This window comes from Mustelus asterias, chromosome 8 (assembly GCF_964213995.1).
Source record: "Mustelus asterias chromosome 8, sMusAst1.hap1.1, whole genome shotgun sequence".
Classification (NCBI taxonomy): Eukaryota; Metazoa; Chordata; class Chondrichthyes; order Carcharhiniformes; family Triakidae; genus Mustelus; species Mustelus asterias.
This window is the reverse complement of record NC_135808.1, coordinates 117,894,292-117,917,278: the sequence shown is the minus strand read 5'-3', so window position 1 is coordinate 117,917,278 and position 22,987 is coordinate 117,894,292. Positions and strand designations below refer to the sequence as shown.

At 43.0% G+C, this 22,987-nt stretch overlaps 1 protein-coding gene across 1 annotated transcript in view; it reads right to left on the bottom strand.

Annotated features, from left to right (window-relative positions):
- Positions 1 to 7,392: 7,392 nt before the first annotated feature.
- LOC144497479 (dihydropyrimidine dehydrogenase [NADP(+)]-like) overlaps positions 7,393 to 22,987 on the bottom strand; it is a 760,900-nt gene continuing 745,305 nt past the window's right edge. Inside the window, exon 23 of the mRNA XM_078218814.1 lies at positions 7,393 to 9,280. Within this exon, the coding sequence (XP_078074940.1) occupies positions 9,110 to 9,280 (171 nt within the window). The 3' untranslated portion in view covers positions 7,393 to 9,109. The remainder of the gene's footprint in view (positions 9,281 to 22,987) is intronic.

The following is a 22,987-nucleotide window of genomic DNA, read 5'->3' as shown; positions in this document are numbered from 1 at the left end:
TTTATCAGCACAAATTTGTAATTAAACAAGCCACATTCTCCCTGTGTCTGCGTGGGTTTCTTCTGGGTGCTCTGGTTTCCTCCCACAGTCCAAAGATGTGAGGGTTAGGTTGATTGGCCATGCTAAATTGCCCCTTAGTGTTAGGGGAACTAGCTAGGGTAAATGCATGGGATTATGGGGATAGGGCCTGGGTGGGATTGTGGTTGGTGCAGACTCAATGGGCTGAATGGCCTCCTTCTGCACTGTAGGGATTCTATGATTCTATGATTCACAGTGAGAGTGGGGCGGCATGGTGGAACAGTGATTAGCATTGCTGCCTCACAGCGCCAAGGATCTGGGTTCAATTCCGGCCTCGGGTGACTGTCTGTGTGGAGTTTGTACATTCACCCCATATCTGTGTGGATTTCCTCTGGGTGCTCCGGTCTCCTCTCACACTCCAAAGATATGCAGCTTAGGTGGATTGGCCATACTAAATGGCCCCTTAATGTCCCAAGATGTGTAGGTTAGATGGATTAGCCATTGTAAACGTATGGGGTCACGGAGATAAGGCAGGGGAGAGACTCTGGGTAAGATACTCAATCAGAGAGTCAGTGCAGACTTGATAAGCCGAATGGCCTCTTCTGCACTGTAGGGATTTTATGAAACACATTGCTGTGGATCTGGAGATACGTTTAGGCCACATTGGGCAACAGTAGTCGATCTGCTTCCCTAAAGGACTTTTTAAAAATTTTCTCATGGGACGTGAGTGTCGCTGGCGAGGTCTGCATTTGTTGTCCATCTAGAATTGGCCTCAAGAAGGTAGGGGTGAGCAGGCTTTGTGACCCATTGCAGTTCATCTGGTCCAGGTACACCCACAGTGCTAATAGGAAGAGAGTTCTAGGGTTTTGATCCAGCAACAGTAGGGAACAGTGATATAGTTTCAAATAGGCATGCTCGGGAGCTTGGAGGGGAACATCTGTCTGAGGAGGCTTGGTGAGTTGCTGCAGTGCAACTTGCATATAGCGCACACTGTTGCTACTAATCATCAGAGATGAAGGGAGTGAATATTTATGGTCGTGGATGGGGTGCCGATCAGGCAGGTTCTTTCATCCGGATGATGGTGAGCTTCCTGAGTGTTGTTGAAGCTGCACAAATCCAGGCAAGTTGACAAATTATTCCATCACATTTCTGACTTGCACCTTTTGGGTACTGGGCAGAATTTAGGGAGTCAGGATGTGGGTACTTCCTGCAAAATTCCCAGCGATTTGTAGCAGTATTTACATGGCTGGTCCAGTTCAGTTCCTAGTCAATGATAACTCCAGGATGTTAATAGTAGGAGAATCAACGATGGCAATGGCCTCGACAGTCAAGAGAAGATGATTAAATTCTCTCTTGTTGGAGAAACAGGACTAGACAGGGTAGATGCAGGGAGGATGTTCCCGATGGTGGGGGTGTCCAGAACCAGGGATCACAGTCTGGGGATACAGGATAGGCAATTTTGGATGGAGATGAGGAGACATTTCTTCACCCAAAGAGTGGTGAGCCTGTGGAATTCATTACCACAGGAAGTAGTTGATGCCAAAACATTGAATGTATTCAAGAGGTGGCTGGATATAGCACTTGGGGCGAATGGGATCAAAGGTTATGGGGAGAAAGCAGAATTAGGCTAGGAGTTGGATGATCAGCCATGATCGTGATCATTGGCGGAGCAGGCTCAAAGGGCCGAGTGCCCTCCTCCTGCTCCTATCTTCTATGTTTCTATGGTCCTGTGTGGTCCAAATGTTGCTTGCCACTTATCAGCCCAAGCCTGAATGTTGTCCAGGTCCTGGTGCATATGGACCAGGACTGCTCAGTATTTGAGGAGCTATGAATGGTTTTGAACTTTGTGAACAACATCCCCATAGGGATGTTCATGATGGAGAAAAGGTCATGAATGAAGCAGCTGAAGATGGTTGGGCCTAGGACGCTACCCTGAGGAACTCCCACAATGATGTCCTGGGATTGAGATGATTGACTTTCAACATTCACAACCCTTTTCCTTTGTGCCAGGTCTGACTCCAACCAATGGAGAGGTTTCCCCTGCTTCCCATTGACATCAACTTTGCTGGGGCTCCCTGATGCCACACTCAGTCAAATACTGTCTTGATGTCAAGGGCAATCACTGTCATCTCATCTCTGAAGTTCAGCTCATTTGTCCATGTTTGAACCAAGGCTGTAATGAGGTCAGGAGCTGAGTGACCCTGGGGAAACCCAAACTGACCATTTGTAAGCAGGTTATTGCTGTGTAAGTGTTGCTGGATAGCATTGCTGATGACACTTTCCATCACTTTGTTGATAATCAAGAGTAGGCAGATGGAGCGGCTTGGTTGAATTTGTCTTGCTTTTTGTGGACAGGGCATATCAGGGCAATCTTTCACATTGTTGGGTAGATGCTAATCTTGTAGCTGTACTGGAATAGCTTGGCTAAGGACATGGGTAGTTCTGGGGTCTTCAGAATCCAAGATATTGTTAGCCTTTGTTGTACAGGGGTTACGCGAGTGAATTAGTTGGGTTATTAGAACAATGAAGTCATCATTACGAATACAAGCATTATATTCCAGATTTGTTTAATTAATTGAATTTAAATTCCTCCGCTGCCACGTTGAAATTTGAACTCATGCCACCGGATCCTTAGTTCAGGCCTTTGGCCAAACTTCCTTATCCCCAATTGTCAACTTTCTCCTCCTGGAATCCCTACAATGTTAGGCCTGAATTTTCACTATGACAGAGAACCTCTCGCTTGGAAGTTGGAAGGAGGGTGGGCCAATAGGACTCACAGGGCAGGTTTTCTTTTGCCCCTTCTGACTCATGAACCCATGTGTCATGAAGAACTTTGTGCTTGAGAAGGGCTTATTGCACTTCGTACAAAAGAAGATACAAGATGAGCATAACACCCTCGCACATAGATGCCATGGAAGCCAGTCAATGTGAGCAGCGAAAGGCCCAAGGGAAGGCAGGAGATCAGGAGAAAGAGGCCATTAAACAAATACCAGGAAGGAGGATGAGGAAAGGCAGGACAAGCAGTAGAATCCATACAATCCCTGCAGTGCATAAAAGGGTGAACTGGCTCCCCTCTGTTCAAGCTCCTCAATTGAGAGCAACAAAGGTTTAGGCTTCACGAAGATATGCCTTTTTCAAGTCAGTATTTAACTGTTTAAGCTGTGAGCAATTAGGAGCCAATTAAACACAGTTTTCCTGAGAAAGAGCAAATTTAATAACCAATAAACCTGAGAGAAAATCGAATATAAACACATCACACACATAGGTATCAGAAATAAGGGAAGCTAGAATTCAATTAAAAAAAGATTAATAGAATGTGCAGTTACGGGTCCTTTGATTGTCCTTGAGGCTTTAAAACATTGCAGCCTATTTGGATTAGTTGATTTCATGGATATGGTCAGATATGGTCAGATGTTGAAAATATTACGAGATTTGATTTATTATTGTCACATGTATTAGTATATAGTTAAAAGAATTATTTCTTGTGCACTATACAGACAAAGCATACCATTCATAGAGAAGGAGAGGAGAGGGTGGAGAATGTAGTGTTACAGTCATAAAGTAAAGTTTATTTATTAGTCACAAGTAAGACTTACATTAACACTGCAATGAAGTTATCCTAATCGCCACATTCCGGCACCTGTTCGGGTCAATGCACCTAACCAGCACGTCTTTCAGACTGTGGGAGGAAACCAGAGCACCTGGAGGAAACCCACGCAGGGAGAACGTGCAAACCCCACACAGACAGTGACCCAAGCCGGGGATCGAACCCGGGTCCCTAGCACTGTGAGGCAACAGTGCTAACCACTGTGCCACCGTGCCGCTCATTGCTAGGGTGTGGAGAAAGATCAACTGATTGCGAGGTAGGTCCATTCAAAAGTCTGATGGCAACATTGAAGAAGCTGTTCTTAAGTCGGTTGGTATGTGACCTCAGATTTTTGTATCTTTTTCCTGACAGAAGAAGGTGGAAGAGAGTATGCCCGGGGTGCATGGGCTAATTGGACTCGCAGGGCAGGTTTGCTGATAGATTCTTAATAAAGTTATCTCTGAACTGGGTAATATACTTGTTCCAAAAGAAAGAGAGAGCGAGAAAGAGACCAGGTTTTGGCCTGTGTCCTCTGCTGAAATCTTTCTTGTAAATCTCTCTGTAGCGGCTGCAGCCTGGCATGAAATACTTCACCCATTGTGTATTTCCAAGGGGTTTTAGTGCGTATGTCTGTGGCAGCCATTGTTTCGATATCCAGCACTTCACATTTTTAACATCTCTTCTTGTGACAGTGATGAGTTTCAATAGGTCTTTGAATTATATGAAATGTTTCTCTTTTCACACTCCCCTGAGGGTGATTTGTTTGTTTTGCAACATCACTCCGGAAAGTGGACATGCATTTTTAAATAGTCTGTTCTGCTTCGCTTCAAATTAGAAAAATTTCCAGTCAGTTGAAAGTTGAAAGGCATATCCCATATATAGATGAGACGACATTGTGAGCAGTGAATGCAAAAATCACTGCATCTCCTTGAAGGGGGGCTTGGGGACTTGGACGGTGAAGACAGAGGAGGCAAAAGAGCAGTTGGCACATATCCTGTGTTTCCATGCAAAGGTGCTGCTGGAAAGGGATGGGGTGACTAAGGAGCGGATGAGGGAATCGCGGAGGGAATGGCCCCTTTGGAATGCTGAAAAGTCAGGTGGGGTGGGAATATGTTTGGCGGTGACAAAAATGATGGAAAAGGATCCAGTAAGGAAGCTGGTGGGTTATTGAAATAGTAAGGGCAATCATGAAAGATTTAGATTCTCTGGGGATTTTTATGCCAAACCATGTTCAAGTCATGCAGAAAAGCAAAGCACAGAGTCAACATGAACAATGTAAGACGTGCCGGCTTGGATCACTGTCTGTGCAGAGTCTGCACATTCTCCCCATGTCTGTGTGGGTTTCTTCTGGGTGCTCCGGTTTCCTCCCACACTCCGGAAGACGTGCTGGTTAGATGCATTGGCCATGCTAAATCCTCCCTCAGTGTACCCGAACAGGCACCGGAGTGTGGTGACTAGGGGATTTTCACAGTAACTTCATTGCAATGTTAATGTAAGCTTACTTGTGACACTAATAAATAAACCTTAACAAAAACTATGTAGTCAAAGCAGTAAAGAGTATCAGAAGCAAATAATCAAATTTGATAGCGCTCTGTGTAAACCCACCCTGAATACTGTGTCCATTTCTGGTTGGGAAGAAATAAGGGAAACATGTACACTGGAAGCTGTACAGAGAAAATCCACGAGGCTGGTTCCAAGGACCAGGTATCTGGGCTCAGAGGAGGGATTGGAGAGATTTGGGGTGTTCAGCCAAGAAAGGAGGAAACTGCGAATTTATCCAAAACGGGTGTGCAAGATTTAATGGATGTAGAAAAATGGAACTTGAATATTGCTTTTAATTAAACCAGTGCAGTAGAGCATGAGGACACGGGTTCAAACTCTTATTTTTACCACAGATATCGAGAAATCTTCACAATAACAGTGGTGAACGTGTGGAAATTAGAATGGCACAGAAATCACTTAAGAAGTAACTGGATGCTGCAACAGGGTGACACGAAGATGATCTCGGAAGGTCAGAAGGACCATCCTCATCTGTAATTATCTCTGCAATCTTGTGAATTGGAAGAATGTGTATGGCAGTATCTTTCAACTGTACTGCTCATTGGGACTTGTTCTTAAACCTGTAGCTGCGCAGCGCTAAACAGAAGATTTTATTACACTAACACTTGATGGTTCATTCTGAAACATTTCATTAACCTTTACAGTTTGACCTTTGGAATGCCTGGATGTCACCATCATACTTCCAATTTGTAAAGGCACTGACTGTCCACGTTTGAACCCGCGAATAATTAAACATACAATTTAAATGGTAGGCAGTTTAAGTAACGGTGGATACGAACTGTGCTAAATTATTTAGGATTGAATGTTGTGCAGTTTTGTTCTCTTGTTGTGCTTAATTGTTACAATGTAAAATAATTTATCTAAATATGCCTTACATCAGCTTTATAAATCATTAACGATGTACTGAAATCAGTATTTCTTTGAAGATGCAAAGATATTATTAATGAGCAAACGTGGCCTCTTTATTGTATTGTAATTAATATGAAAATTAGATTCAGGTGAGGAAAAGGTAACACCTGACTTGATGCCCTGAAACTAATTCTTCAAAAGACCCAAGCGGTGGTGTGGTAGAAGCACGTGGGCCCAATATGAGTTTTAATTATGTGGTAATAGCTAAGATTTTCTCCTCAGGCTTTTGAATAAAGAAGACTGAAAGACTTAGAAACATAGAAACTAGAAGCAGGAGAAGGCCATTCGGCCCTTCGAGCCTGCTCTGCCATTCATTTTGATCATGGCTGATCATCAAATTCAATATCCTGATTCCCCCCTTCTCCCCATATCACTGGATCCCTCTAGCCCCAAGAGCTATACTATATCTAATTTCTTCTTGAAAGCAGACAACGTTTTGGCCTCAACTACTTTCTGTGGTAATGAATTCCACACATTCACCACCCTCTGGGTGAAGAAATTTCTCCTCACCTCAGTTCTAAGAGGTTTACCCCTTATCCTCAAACTATGACCCCTAGTTCTGGACTCCTCCACCATTGGGAACATTCTTTCTGCATCTACTCTGTCTAACTCTGTTAGAATTTTATAAGTTTCTAGGAGGTCCCCTCTAACTCTCCAGTGAATATAATCCAAATCAATTTAGTCTCTCTTCATATGACAGCCCTGCCATCCCAGAAATTAGCCTCGTAAACCTTCGCTGTACTCCTTCTATAGCAAGGACATCCTTCCTCAGATAAGGACACCAAAACTGCACATAATGCTCCAGGTGCGGCCTTATTTTGTGGAATTTATATGGTGCCTCATCCTGTCTCTGAGAAATATTTCGAAGGAATTCACCTGAATTACTTTCTACCAAGTACAGTCACTGATGTGCAAGCAAACATGGCAGCCGGTTTATATACCCCAAGACCCGACAATCAGCAATTAAATGAGTGTTATTCGTGATGTTGGCCGAGTGAAGAATTTTGAAGGAAAATAAGAGTAACTTCGATGTTTTGCAAAATTAAATTTGATCCTACTGCAAATGCACTGACTTTTTGAAAAAAATAATTGCACATAAAAAAATCAATTATGAATAATTTTACAATGGAATATATAAACAGTTGGATGCTGGCAAGTTGCAATTCTCTAATGTTGTACCTTAAGGCTTGGTCCAGCATCAATACACCTCACTGAAACAAAGATGATCGAAATAGCATAGAATTTTATAATTTTTTTTATTTTGAGCAAGATATAATCAAATGGTGCAAAGAACTAAAAAAAGAGAGGACTAGTAATTATTGATATATTTATTAAACAAATTATTCAAAGTACAGATCCATAAAGCAGTTACCATTTGCAAACATCCTAACTTAATTAGATTGTTGAGCAAAGGTGAATAACAATGCATCCAATAATGTAAAGAATTAGGTCAAAATCTTAGTGTCACAATCTGAATTATTCCTACTTGATTGGTTGCATTCCACAAATCCCAGAGGAAAAAGGCAGTTCAGATCGGTATTCCTATTTCCCCGTTTTGCTGTTTTTTTTCCCCTTCTGGGATGATATCACGATATATTTCTTACCCCAGTTAGCCCTCTGAGATGTACTCAATACCAAAACCAAATCTTCACACAGATTCGTTTTAAAGGAGTTCATTATTGTTGTGTTAGGTTCAATCACATTGCTACAAAATATAAGGAAGCCCTTACTCAAGCTCTGAACCAGCACACAACACTGAACCTCTGGGTCAATTTATAAAATACCAGAAGATGGCGAGCATGAAGGTACCAAGTAGGAGTGGGGCGGGGGGGGGGGGGGGGGGGGGGGCTTCCATTTTGCAATGCTGGTTCAGCAGCTGGTGCCATTTTGTTTAGGCCAATTTCTTCCAGAGTTCTGAGAGGGTGCCACAAGATGGAGGCGCCCTCTCTCTTCCCTTACCTGCAGTGTCAGGCTGCAGCTGCTTACATGCTGAAAGGCCCCATTTTGGCCTGGTCAGCCTCAAAAGTGCACCCGCTGTCCTGGTCGTAGATGGCGAGCACGCCCTTTGGCCACTAATAGACCAACCAAGACAAAACTGATGTTGTGTGACTATTCCTGATACTGCGTGGGATTGGGACCTGCATTTGACCCCAACGGCAGAGTCCTGGTCCAAAATGGAAAATTCTGCCCCAAATCTCTGCAACTCGTAAGTTGCTACTTAAACAATTAATTCAATTTAATTCACATTCGTAATTGTGATCATTGGCAACAAAATATGTTTGTGCAGTAAATTCAACTTTAAAACCAGACGAATAAGAATTAATTATTAGAAAGACAAAATAGTAAATTTCCATGTAAAAGGTAAAGTTGCCATAGTCCCTTAAAGGGGAGAGCAGACTGGTGGTGATTTAACCTGAGAATCAGCACACCTCTGGCAAGGGGCAGGGTTGAGAAGGCATGACTTTCATGAATAACCTCAGCCGGTACAGGAATTGAACCTACACTGTTGTCATCTCTCTGTCTCACAAAGTGGCCGTCCAGCCAACTGAGCTGGACGGCCACATTAGTCACATTACTTACAACGCTGGAAATATCTCTGTTCCTCTACATTAAATGTTCTCCTTATTATGTAAAATAACTCAAAAAGTAACAGAGGGAGGCTTATTTTTCATTTTCTGCTGCCTGTTTGCAATACAGGTGCAGTGAAAACAGATTGTAGAAATCATTAGTTCCATGCAAATTATACATATGGATGTGTACATTGCACACCTGCGTCGCCACTGCTTTTTACGAGCTTGACATTAAATGTGTTGCTTATTGATTATTAACATAGAACAGTTCTTATAACATAAACCCTTTTATTCAATTGCAGTTGGCTAATTGGGAAATGCAAGGTTGCAGCAACTAGGATTAGTAAGTAAAAATCAATACTTTGGAAATAACAGCAATTTGTCATCTTATATCATGAACAACTAAATCAATGCTTTTAGGTAGATATGGATGTTAAGTCATGTTTCAGTGCCGGACCATGTCAACTCAACAAACTCGTCCGACCGACAAAGGAATACCTCTCTTTGGTTCGTAAGGTGTTAAACGGGGAACCATTGTAATGCAATCAATGATGGGACAGACACTGTAGCAAAGGGTACAACCTGTGCAGTCAGCAGTAACGCGAGGAAGGTGCGTCTGAGGGTCAAAGATTATGGCCTGTAAAGAGAATTTTTAAAAAGTTAGATAAAGAAATTGGAATCAAAACACACATCCTACATTTATAAATCACATTTAATACAGAAAAAATAATTCCAAGGTGCTTCACAAAGGTGTAGTCAGGCAAAATGGGCTTGGAGGGCCGACGGGTCTATTCCTGCGCTGTACTTTCCTTTGTTCTTTGTTGTTAAAACAATGGTCACTATTAATGAACTGTACAATGGGATTCATCTATAATCTGAATTGTTTAATGTTTATTCATTGATTAGTGTCACAAGTAGGCTTACATTAACACTGCAATGAAGTTGCTGTGAAAATCTCCTAGTCGCCATACTACAGCGCCTGTTTGGGTACACTGAGGGAGAATTTAGCACGGCCAATGCACCTAACCTGCACATCTTTTGGACTGTGGGAGGAAATCGGAGCACACGGAGGAAACCCACGCAGACATGGGAAGAACATGCAGACTCCTAAGCGGGGAATCGAACCCGGGTCCCTGGCGCAGTGAGTCAGCAGTGCTAACCACTGTGCCACTATGGTTAATTTGCAATTATTACCGATAAATTGTAGAACGGACTTAGCTGGGCTATTTGTGAAACAGTGCACACTGGTACAAGCCATGTTTTATTTTGCTAGCTTGATGTGTGACCTTGCACATGGCTTCAAAATGAGTATTCATTTATTTGTTTATTTAAGTTGTTACCAATCTCACCCTATGAAATTAAACCCAGCCAATTGAGCGCCAGAACTAGAATCATTGACAAGATTGTTTCAAAGATGCAACAATGTCATTCACTGATCCATTTGAAGATGCTGGACTGTCATTATACACGACAAATTATATCAGCTGCTGCATTCACAGTCTGATCCTGTCCAAAGTGATATAACTCATTCTCAGCGCAGAAAGGGTTAACATAAAAAATCACAAAGGATTGTCAGATTAGAGCAATTATATTTGGAAATTCTAAATATCAGAAAAAGGGAGCACAGCAATTTAACCTGCAGTTAAATAATTCCAGACTTAACTTCTTTTCAAGAAAAATTGGAACATTTCCCAATTCTTTAAGTAAGCAGTGAACATAAGTTTATTTGCATGTAATAATTTCAATTCACAAATGCAGCCCTGCATATCAGATGGGTTGGGCATTTTAAATTGTTTCTGTGCATGTTAGAGAGTCACTGAGATGAACATGCTCAACATGGAGTCCTTGTTCTCTGGTCCCCTCCACCCACCATTGTCATTTGAGTGAATGCTAATTTTTCATTCATGGGACATGGGCGTCACTGGCTGGCCAGCATTTATTGCCCATCCCTAGTTGCCTGAGGGCAATTGAGAATCAACCACATTGCTGTGGCTCTGGAGTCACATATAGGCTCGACCAAGGACAGCAGATTTCCTTCCCTAAAGTTTAATTATTTTCACAAGTAGGCTTACATTAACACTGCAATGAAGTTACTATGAAAATCCCCCTAGTCGCCACACTCCAGCGCATGTTTAGGTACATTGAGAGAGAATTTAGCATGGCCAATGTACCTAACAAGCATGTCTTTTAGACTGTGGGAGGAAACCTGAGCATCCGGAGGAAACCCACGCAGACACCATGCAGACTGCACAGACAGTGACCCAAGCCAGGAATTGAACCAGGGTCCCTAGCACTGTGAGGCAGCAGTGCTAACCACTGTGCCACCCTAGTGAGCCAGATGGGTTTTTCCAATAATAGTTTCATGGTCATCTTAATGGATCCTTAATTCCAGATTTTTTAAATTGAATTCAAATTCCATCATCTGCCATGGCGGGATTTTAACCCAGAACATCAGCTGAGTTCCTGGAACCAATAGTCTAGCGATAAGAGTACGAGGCCATCACCTAGTGAACTGAAATGTAATCATTTTTACTGTATCCCACCATCTCAATGGATAACGCTTTGCATACTTTTCATGAACTGATCATTTTATGATGATACTGTTCTAATTAAATTCACTTTTGACCAGGTCCACTCAGTTTGGAAGCTGAGTTGTGTGGACTCAAAATCCATGTCAACTCACAGCAGTGCCGAGCGCCGTGACACTGAGAATCACCACAGTGCAGTCACACCAGTGGCGGTCAGTTCAACAGATAGGTCAGCGGGAGAGGAGGCGGGGGAAGGGAGAACATGAGGAATTGAACAGCTGAAGAAACAAACACATTCAAGGGTAGGCAAAATGTCAGGGAAATTGGAATTACAGTAGCTAGCACCAGCACATAAACAATAGGACAAATAGCCTCTATTCATGTGGGAATTTCTATGCAAACAGTTTCTGAAATATTAAAAATTAAGACAGGGCTGAACTTGACCATCATTCCATGGCTACAGAACCACCAGGTATCAAAGAGGGGATGCGCAAAACTGATTTTGGTGAGACGTGTTTGAGGCTGTGAGCTTGTCTTCTGCTGCAGCACAGGATGGGTAATAGTAAAGCTGTCAGCTTGTTATGCATCCCACCCGATTCTCTTTCCCATTGAAATAAATGGGAAGCAAAAATAGGCAGAGTGGAAAATGAGCTGTCAGTCACTAATCACCCATTGTGCACTCCCATCCAAGACAAACTGATAACACTGTGGACAGAATCTTACCCCAAACGATCGTCATAAAAGTCTGAAAACTCTTTTGGGCAAGCTCGGCATCGCAATCTTCCCGAACTCTGTCAGTCTTTCTGACAGCTAGAACTTTATGTCACGGGAGTTGGGGGGGGCGGGTGCATAGCCTAAGTACGTTGGGAAGCCAGCTTCAGAGCATTTGGGCGCCATTGCACAGGGCGCCACGATCTCCTACTGAACTGGGAGACCTCTTTCCCCTCCCCCGCCACCCTCCACGAACATCGCCACCCCCCCGCCCCCCCATCACTGGTGGTATTGCTACCCCATCCAAAACAAAACAGGTTGCCAGCATTGAGCATCAGGACTCTCCCAGCGAGTCCCTTGGTGGACCCGCGACATGCCCCCTCCTCCCATCACGACCCACCCCCTCTTTTGCATGCCCCCCTTCAATGGCCTCCGGTCCCCCCGTCATGGCGCCTGGTCTCCGCTACTGTAGTGCGAGAGGGAAGCAGTCGTAAGACCAGAAGTAGCTGTGTGGGAGCAGGACAGCAGGTAAACTTACCTCAGTTTTATGTAAATAGGTTTCAGGCCCTCTCTGGGAGCAAAGCTGTTCTCACTGGCAAAACAGGGCTGGGAGGATACAAAATCAACTCACGCCCGGTGTAAATCGTTTTTTTTCATCTCCCACGCAATCTTCCCAGCTCACCACGCTGATCAACTGGCGCAGTGAGCTGGTAAGATCGTGCCCTGTATCTTTCATTTAAAAAGCTATAACTAAAAATGACATTTAAGCTGATTAAATCGAACTACTTAGTAGCTTGTGAATTTGAGCAACCCACGGGAAACTACATCACGGACACTAACTGTTCCAAGCCTCGGAACTGAAATAAATGTGACAGATGTTCTGTACTGAGAGAATAGACGCTGGCATGTCGAATTCATGTCTGAGGTTCCACGCTGCTTTGTAGCATCTATGTTTCTCTGCATGGTACAGTATTCTACTATTCTCAACTCACAGAGAATTGACAAATTACTTCATGTGAACTGTTATCAGCCAACAATAGAATGTGCAGCTTTGAACTCAGAGGTGTCAGTTAGATGGCACACAGCCAGACAGGCCCTGAAATATTGGAAGCTTAAGTTCTTTTTTCAAAAATCACGATTAAATATTACATGCGCTTGATAGCAAGGGTTAGCCTTTAAGCATTTAATGCTTAGTCAGTGATGGAACATAAGAGCATAGGAGAAAGGGGCAGGAGTAAGTCACAGGGTTCCCTGAGGCAGCTCCAGCCTTCAATAAGATCATGACTAAATCTTTACATTCACTCCACCTTCCTGCCTTCTCTCCATATCCCTTGCTTTCCTTAGTGTCCAAAGATTTACTGTGATGTGGAGATGCCGGCATTGGACTGGGGTTGGCACAGTAAGAAATTTTGCAACACCAGGTTAAAGTCCAACAGGTTTATTTGGTAGCATGAGCTCTCGGAGCGCTGCCCCTTCATCAGGCCCCTTCATCACTTGATGAAGGGGCAGTGCTCCGAAAGCTCATGATTCCAAATAAACCTGTTGGACTTTAACCTGGTGTTGTGAGACTTCTTATTGTGCCAAAGATTTACTGACCTCTGTCTTCAACATTCTCATTGACTGAATTTCCACAGCCCTCCGGGGCAGTGAGTTTCAAACATTCACAACCCTTTGAGTGCAGAAATTTCTCCTCAGCTCAGTCCTAAGTGGACATCCCTTATCTTGACGCTACGTTCCCTTGTTCTGGAATTTTCACCCAGGCGAAACATTCTGTCATCTCAACATCAACCCCTCTATCATTTTTATACGTCTCAATGGAATCACCTCTCATAGAAACATAGAAAATAGCAGCAGGAGTAGACCATTCGGCCCCTCAAGTCTGCTCCACCATTCAATTTGATCATGCTGATTATAATTCTTCTTCTCATTCTTCTAAACTCGAGAAAATATAGGCCCAATCTACACAATTTCTCCTCATGGCATGGCCCTCCTACCAGGAATCAAACTAGTGAATCTTCATTGCATTCCTCACATCCTTGCTTAGCTAACTGTAAACAGTATTTCAGGTATTCACTCTGAGTCCTATATAACTACAGCATGACTTCTTTCCTCTTATACCACAAACCCCTTACAATAAAGGATAACACATCTCACAATCCCAGTTGGTGTTATAACTGGACAGAAGGTCCCGGAATGGAACATTGATTCATCAAATGCGGGGGAACAGAGTCAAAGGACTGCTAATTAGTTTTAACAACAAGGAAAAAACATTTATTAAACATGAAATATTGAATTATTCTACAACACTCCTTTACTCCTCCCTTATCTTAACAAATACACACATGATTTATGATTAACACGGATTACAAAGTACATCTTAAGGTACGATGGTCCCATTAACACAAAGTCCCTTTTAAGCACACAAATTGGCTGTGGTCAAATACACATACTCCACTCTGAACCCAAATTAGTGTCTGTGGATTTTGTCTCAGAATCCTCCATAGATGAATGGAACAAAGGAACATAGGAATTAGGAACAGAAGTAGGCAAATTCAGCCTTTCCAGCCTGCTCCGCCATTCAATCTGATCATGGCTGATCTCTCCCTAGTCTCAAATCCACCTCCGCACCTGTCCCCCATATTCCCTTATCTCTTTTTAAAATTAGAAATATATTTATCTCTTTATTGAAACCATTCAACGATTCAGACTCTACCGCGCTATGGGTATCATCGCAGGTTTAAATCTACTGCCTCACTACCTAGACCTGTGACCTCTTGTTCTAGATCACCCCATAAGAGGAAACATTTGGTCTACATTTACTTTATCAATCCCTTTTAAAATTTTACATACTTTGATCAGATCCCCTCGCATCTTTCTAAACTCCAGCGAATATACGCCCAAACTGTTGAATCTCTCCTCTTATGTCAACTCTTTCATCCCCGGAATCAATTTGGTGAACCTCTTCTGAACTGCCTCCAATGCCACCACATCCTAAGGAGACCAAAACTGGACACAATACTCCAGATGTGGTCTCACCAACGCCCTATACAACTGTAACAACAATTCCCTACTTTTATACTCCGGTCCCTTTGCAATAAATGCCAACATCCCATTTGCCTTTTTTATTACATACTGCATCTGCATACTGACTTTCTGTAATTCATGAACATAGACAGCCAGATCCCTCTGCCTGGATGCATTTTGAATCTGCTTTCTATTTAATTTGCCTTTCTATTTTTTCTGCCAAAATGGATAAACTCACACTTATCCATATTAAACTCAACCCTGCCAAATTTTGGCCCATCCTCCTTGCCTATCAATATCCGTCTACAAAATCTTCATATCCTCTTCACTTTCCCACCTATTTTAGCATCATTCACAAATTTTGCTATGTTACACTCTATCCCTGCTTGCAGATCATTTATATAGTTTGTAAAGAGTTGAGGTCCGAGGACTGACCCCTGCAGCACCCACTAGTCACATTTCACCAGCCAGAAAAGGACACATTTATGCTGATCCTCTGCTTTCTGTCAGTCAGACAATCCTCTATCCATTCCAGTACTCTACCTCCAATCCCCTGCGATCTCACCTTCTGCATCAGTCTTTTATGCGGTACCTTGTCAAATGCCTTCTGGAAGTCCAGATATACAACATCCACAGGTTCCCCACTACCCACCTTGTTGGTTATGTCCTCAAAGAACTTGAGTAAGTTTGTCAAGCATGAACTTCCCTTCATAAAACCATGTTGACAATGGTGGATTGAGCTTCGTCTTTCCAAATACTCATTCATCTCCTCCTTACTGATTGATTCCAGCAACTTCCCCATCACAGAGGTCAAGCTAACTGGCCTATCATTTACTACTTTTTGCCTCTCTCCTTTAGCGTGTTTCCAAGGAATTTTGAAATATCATAACCAATGCATCCGCTATCTCTGCTGTCACCTCCTTTAATACCATAGGGTGCAGGCCTTCAGGTCTCGGAGACCTATCTGCCTTTAATCCCATTAATTTATTCAATACCTTCTCCCAGGTGGTGGTTATTGCACCAAGTTCCTCTGCATTAATGACAGTTTTTGGAAAATCTACATTATTCTCTATAGCGGAGGCAGAGGCAAAATATTAGTTAATGCCTCCGCCATCTCTGTGTTTCCCATTAATACCTCACCACTATTGTCCTTTAAAGGGCAACATTTACTTTAGCTATTCTCTTCCTATTTATATCCTTATAGATGCTTTTGGTCTCTGTTTGCCACGTGAGAATGTCCAAACTCCACTCCCAAAAACACGCTTTAAATTCTTTGTTCACAATACTGCTTTCCCTTAGCTGTTTGCATTCCGAAATCCAATCCACATTTTCTAAATGATTCTTTTAAACAATACCTTTGCTCCGCATTTAATAGCAAATCCAGTTCAGGATTTTGCACCAACCACTTTTAGGATTTCTTTATCTTGACTGCTGTGCAAACTGTTCACAATTGCTTTAACTCTCGGCTGTATTAAAATGGCATGAAACATTTCATTTACCTTTGAAGTCTGCTGTCCCACTTTAAATCCATCTCTTTAAATCAGAATACTCTGTTTACTCTTTCTTGAATTCTTCTGAACAATCCCTTGGTCTCTGTTCACTTAACTTCAGTCATCATAAACATTCATTTGTCCCAATTCCCTGGTTATCTGCGCTGTATCTTATTCCCTCAGGAAGCTTGCATCTTTGCAACGTCCTTGTCCTATCCAACTTCTCTTGGCAGAGCTGAGAGAAGTTTACTCCCCAATATCTTGTATCCAACTACTCTGGCTTCCAGTTAAAACTAAGAACAAAAGAAAACCCTTCCCTTTGGGAAGTTCCCTCCTGTTGCTAAGCAACACTCCTGCTACTACTATTTGTTCTTCATGCCGTAGCCCACTCTAAGTACAATAGAAACATAGTAGAAACTTAACCAACCCCCCAAACGTACAAACACCTTTGCCCAGCATGAATCTAACTATATGTTTTATCCTTTCAGGCACAGAAACATTAAATTTAACCCACTTAAAAACTATACCTTATATCTAATATTTACCAATACAAATATAAATCCCTTAAAAACTGTGAGTGCGATCTTACCGGCCATTCATGCTGCACTCCTGCTACAGCAAAGTTGGAGAATTTGTCACCCAGTCAAATCTCCATTCATTGTGGCAAGATGTGAAAATCCCACCGGGAACAACTGTAACATTCTGGCCTACCTTTATTTTTTGAACACATACCATTTACCTTCCAAATTGCTTGCTGTATATGTTAATTTTCTGTGATTCATGTATGAGGGTTCTCAATCCCTCTGAATATCAACATTTTCCAGCTCTTTCACCTTTTAAAGGGCAGCACGGTGGCACAGTGGTTAGCACTGCTGCCTCACAGCGCCAGGGACCTGGGTTCAATTCTGGGCTTGGGTCACTGTCTGTGTGAAGTTTGTACATTCTCCCTGTGTCTGCGTGGGTTTCCTCCGGGTGTTCCGGCTTCCTCACACTGTCTGAAGATATGCTGGTTAGGTGGATTGGCCATGCTAAATTCTCCCTCAGTGTACCCGAACAGGCGCCGGAGTGTGGCGACTAGGGGATTTTCACAGTAACTTCATTACAGTGTCAATGTACATCGACTTGTGACTAATAAATAAAATAATAAGAAAATTTTGCTGTTCTGTTCTTCCTATCAAGGTGGATAATTTATATTTCCTCACGATATTCCATCTGTCACCTTCTTGGCCAATTCTTTTTTAGCCTCTTTGCATCCTCCCCACAGTTTACTTTGCTACCTAGCTTTCCATCATTAGCAACCTTGAAAACAGTACACTTAACTCATTAGTTCAATCAACTCGTCTCATCTAAATCACTGATAATGTGTTCAGTTGCTGATTCTTGCAGAGTTCCACTAATTACACCATCCTATTCTGGAAATAACCCATTGTCCAATAACCAATCTTCAAATCATGCTGATTTTTTACCCCCAATCTCACAAGCTTTAATATTTTATAATTATCTTTTATATGGTATCTTAACAAATTCTTTCTGAATATCCAAATATACCATGTCCACCGGTTCTCCCTTATCTACCCTGCTATCAGCACTCTCAAAACACTCTAATAGGTTTGTCAAGTGCAATTTCCCTTTGGAAATCAGTGTTGGCTCTGACATTGATGTTGTAAATTTCTAAACGCCCTGTTATTATATCCCTGTTATATTATTCGCAAAGAACAAAGAACAATACAGCACAGGAACAGGCCCTTCGGCCCTCCAAGCCCGCGCCGCTCCCCGGTCCAGGATTGAATCCTGAATCCAGGATCCCCGCCCAATTTTCCAGCCTATCTACATACCAATATCCTATCCACCGAGCTGTCCCTCACAGCTACGATGCTTTGTTCATCACAACCTAAGAGCTAGTTTATTTCCTTCAAATGCCTATCCAATTTCCTTTTGAAATCATTGATCATCTCCACTTAAACCACTCTCATAGGCAGCTGGTTGCAAGTCATCACCACTCACTTCTTGAAAATGTTCATCCTCACATTGACCCCCCCCCACCGCATCTCTTGCCAAGAACCTATATCTGTGTCCCCTCATCCTTATGGCAGAACAAGAGGAAGGCAAAGAAGGAAATACACTGACAGTTTAAGAAGCAGAGCTGGGATAAAGATTTGAGAACAACACCAAGATGTTGACTGCTATTAAGGACCATGGAAGTTGGAGAGCCATGATCGACAACATTGTAAAACGTGGCGCCTGAAGAAGAAACCCTTGTCCCATCAGCCTATGGGAACCGCTTTCCTTTGTCAGCTGTCCTTAACTTGTACACTTCTATCAAATCTCTCCTCAGCTTCCTTTGTTCCAAGGAGAACAACCCCAGCTTCTCCAACCTGTAACTACCATCCCTTATCCCTGGAGCCACTCTAGTAAATCTCCCCTGCGCACACTCTCAAGGGCCCTCACATCCTTCCTGAAATGTGGTGACCAGAACCGGACCCAATGTTCCAGTTGTGACCTAACCAGTTCAGGTTTACTGCCATCATTTGAACCTTTTGAATTTACATTCCTTGTTAAAATTACATCACTAATCTCAGAACCGCATTGACCTTTCAGGTATTTTCTCAGGTCGACATATTAATATTCTCAGATCTTGTAGCTTCATGCATTGACTGCTGCTGTATCTAAGTATAAAGCTCTTTCAATTCCTCTTCGATAAAGCTCAGTGCACAATCCCCATTAGTTCATTAGTAGTTCTTACGGGAATAAAGTACTTGATTTAAAAATATTCACTAAGCTCTTCCTTTTTGCATACCTGTAAAGGCTCCACTGATCTGTTTTTATATTTTTTGCAAGTCCACTTTCATATTCTATCTACCTGATCTGTATGCATCCATGTTCATCTCCACTCTGTTTCTTGGTTATCCTCTGTTGATTTTTAAAGCTCTCTCAATCCTCAGGTTTACTCATCTTCATGGCAACATTGTAAGCTTCTTTTAATCAAATATTATGCTTAGCTTCTCTGGTTAGCCATGTCTTTTACACTTTTCCAGTGGAGTTTTTATTCCTCAGGTGGAAGTATAGGATCTGTACCCCCATTGTAGTGTCAGTGAAGTCAGTTTGGTAAACAGTTCTGGTTACCCTATTATAGAAAGAATGCAGAAAAGATTTACTAGGATGCTACTGGTACTTGATGCTTTGAGTTATAAGGACAGGCTGGATAGACTGGAATGTAGGAGGCTTAGGGGTGATCTTATAGAGGTCTACAAAATAATGAGGGGCATAGATCAGTTAAATGGTCAATATATTTTCCCAAAGGTAGGGGAGTCTAAAATTAGAGGGCACAGCTTTAAGGTGAGAGGGGAGAGATACAAAAAGGTCCAGACGGGCAATTTTTTCACAGCGAGGGTGGTGAGTGTCTGGAACAAGTTGCCAGAGGTAGTAGAGGCGGGTACAAATTTTGTCTTTTAAAAAGCGTTTAGACAGTTACATGGGTAAGATGGGTATAGGGGGATATGGGCCAAACGCGGGCAATTGGGATTATCTTAGTGGTTAAAGAAAAAGGGTGGCATGGACAAGGTGGGCCGAAGGGCCTGTTTCCATGCTGTAGACCTCTATGGCTCTGTACAGCGTAATTACCTGTTCAGAGGGACATGCGGGATCTTTTTAATGGGCTTGAGTTCCAAAAATGTAGGCCGGAATTTTACCGCTCCGCTCGCCACGGGAATCGGGGCAGGTGAGGGACGGACGATGGAAAGGTTTGTAGACCTCGGGCGGGATGTTATGGTTTCGGGAGGAGCGAAGCCTTAAAATCCCGCCCGTAATTTTCACATTTTGTGTGGAGATTGGGAGGGGCCAATGTAGGTCAACAAGTGCCTGGCACTGGGTTAAAAGAACTTGTTGCCAATCAGGGTGCAGGCTGATTTTTAGATGACCTCAAGTTTCTAAGGGATGGAAGGGCATTCAAACAGTTGCGTCTGGAGGTAGCATAGTATGGTGGGGGTTTCAGCAGCAGATGGGTTGAGGTGGGCCGGTGTTGCCAATATTATGGTAGAAGTAGAAGTGGTTGGTGATGGTGAGGATACGGAGTGAGAAGCTCAGCTCAGGGTCAGACGAATGCCAAGGTTGTCAGCAATCTGAACCAACCTCTGAGGAAACAGCAAGAACTTTGAGTATGCAACCACTGGTTGGAGTGTCGGAAAAACACTGGAAAGGAAGGAGCGATGGAGGGGAGCGGAAGGGGGAAAATGGATCGAAAGGAAGAGGTTCCAGAGTTAGCAGAGCAAAGTTGAGCTCTTTCTTGTGGAAGGATTCGAGACTGGGCAAGTGAAGGGACTGGAAGTTGGTCTGGAACCCAACATCCTTAGTTTCTGGCCCTTCAGAGCATCAAGGGAAAGTTCTGACGGAGAGGAGTTAGCATTATTTCCTCTTACCTCTTGCAATTTCAATTTCTGGTGTGGAAGCATCCCTATGAGTCCATCGCAAACAATAGGAAAACAATGAGCAGTCCCAAGTCTGAAACGTGCATGCATTGGTGCTGTTCTGAGCCCAAAGTAGGCCTTAACACGTCGGAATTGACCATCTTACGAGCTAGGAAGCTGAGGATGTATCTCGTCGTCTGTCAACTGGTCTGTGGGTCCATCTTTCCATTGCTCTCCTACTGCTCTGAGATTTCATCTTCCACATTGGATGGGTGTGCTGAGTGCTGTTGCACCGCTCATTCTCGATATGTTCATGATTCCGCCATAGAGTTATTGGGACAAATTTTACCAAAAAAAAGGCTAAGTGCCGAACGAGCGTGAAAATGGGAGACAATCGCGCATGTTTTTTTGGATGAGCTCCCAAATACAATAATACGGCACTTCGAAAAGTAACGGCAAAATGTGGTTCTCGCCAGCAGGGGGAGTGGGTGGACCCTATGTACGCTGGGAAGCCGTTTGCTGAGCTGTAGGGGCCCCATTGTGCAGGCGCGAGGCTGATTCCGCCAGCAGAACAGGGCTGGTAATATTGCAAGAGGCAAGAAACCGGGTGTGAATCTGATTTTTCGCCTCTCACCTGATCTTACCGACTCGCCATGCCAATCGACTGGCATGACAAGGTGGTAAGAACGCCCCCATAGAACAGAATCATAAAATCACAGAATGGTTGCAGCACAGGAGGCCTTTTGGCCTAGTGCACTTATGCCGGCTCTCTGTAAGAAAGCTCAGCTAGTCCCAATTCCCTAGGTGTCCTGCAAACCCACTCCCAGTCTTTAATGGAGTTAAACGGGGCTCCATACTATGCCAACCACTTCAGAATGTTTTTCTCTGCACTGTTTTCCAATGCCTTCCATGGTGGTGACCCTGGCATTGAAATCAGATACTGCACATGGACAGGAAGATGCTCAATCTGAGATGACTCCAGGCAAAGACCATGGTCGCCTCGTGTTGTCCTGTTTGCTGATGACTGTGCACTAGGTGCCAGTTCAAATCTGGGCATGCAATGTAGCATGGACTTCCTCAGCAATGTAGGTGCCAACTTTGACCGTTGCTGATCAATACAAAGAAAGCCGAGGTAATGTATTAGCCTGATCCAGGAAAGGCCTAAGTCAATCCCAATGGGTAAGTTCAATTATCTCAGCAACACTCACAATCAAGCTGTTTATCTTGATGCTGAGACACTTGCAAGAATTGCCAAAGCAAGTGTAGCCTTCGGCAGACTTTGAATGGAAATGAGGAGGAATAAGTTTACCTCCCAAACTGAAGGTCTATAGAGCAACAGTCCTGCCCATCCTGCTCTACAAATGTGAGACTTGGCCAGTATACCAGTGTCATGCCAAGAAGATCAATCACTTTCACTAGCGCTGCCTTTGGAAGCTTCTGATGATCAGATGGCAGAACAAAATACCAGACACTGAGGTGCTCATCATAGCTGGCATGTCAAACATCCACGCCATATTGAGACAGTCACAACTGAGTTGAGCTGATAAAACACCACAGCTGGTGAGCATGGGTCATCTTTGCCTCAAAGGGCGAACAGGAAGTCCCGAGATAGACCTCACATTCTGGCTTTCACTGGACGGAGAAAAAGACTTTTTAAAAAATCATAAAAACATGCGGACTGTAGAGAGTTAAAAAATAAAGAACAGAAAGAGTCGGAGAAATAGAAAGAAAACAAGAAAAAAAAATCAGGAAACAGGGATTCACACCAAGAAAAAAAATATAATAATGGCACTTAGTCATCTGCAACTGATGTGATGGACGTTTTTAGCCTTTTATTTTAGCACTGCTGGACACTTCAGTTATGCTATTCATGACTAGAAATCTTATTCCTTCAATTGATGGTTCTGACATTCTCTTCTCGTTGACTTTGGCCATCATAACCCATTCTGTCAGACCAAGTCTATGATTTATTCCTTCTCAACAGACTACCTGGTCCTTCCTGACAGGGTGAAATTCTTAGTCTACTCCAGAGTATTACAAGTGGAGACTTGAGTTTGAACCCAAGCTGTAATGGAAAAGCACGGCTCCTAAAAATTTTTTAAATAACTTTAAAGGGAATATAATCGTCGCTGCAGTGTTCAACAGTCCATTCCCCTTTACTTTAGTTTTGTTAAATCCTAATTCATTC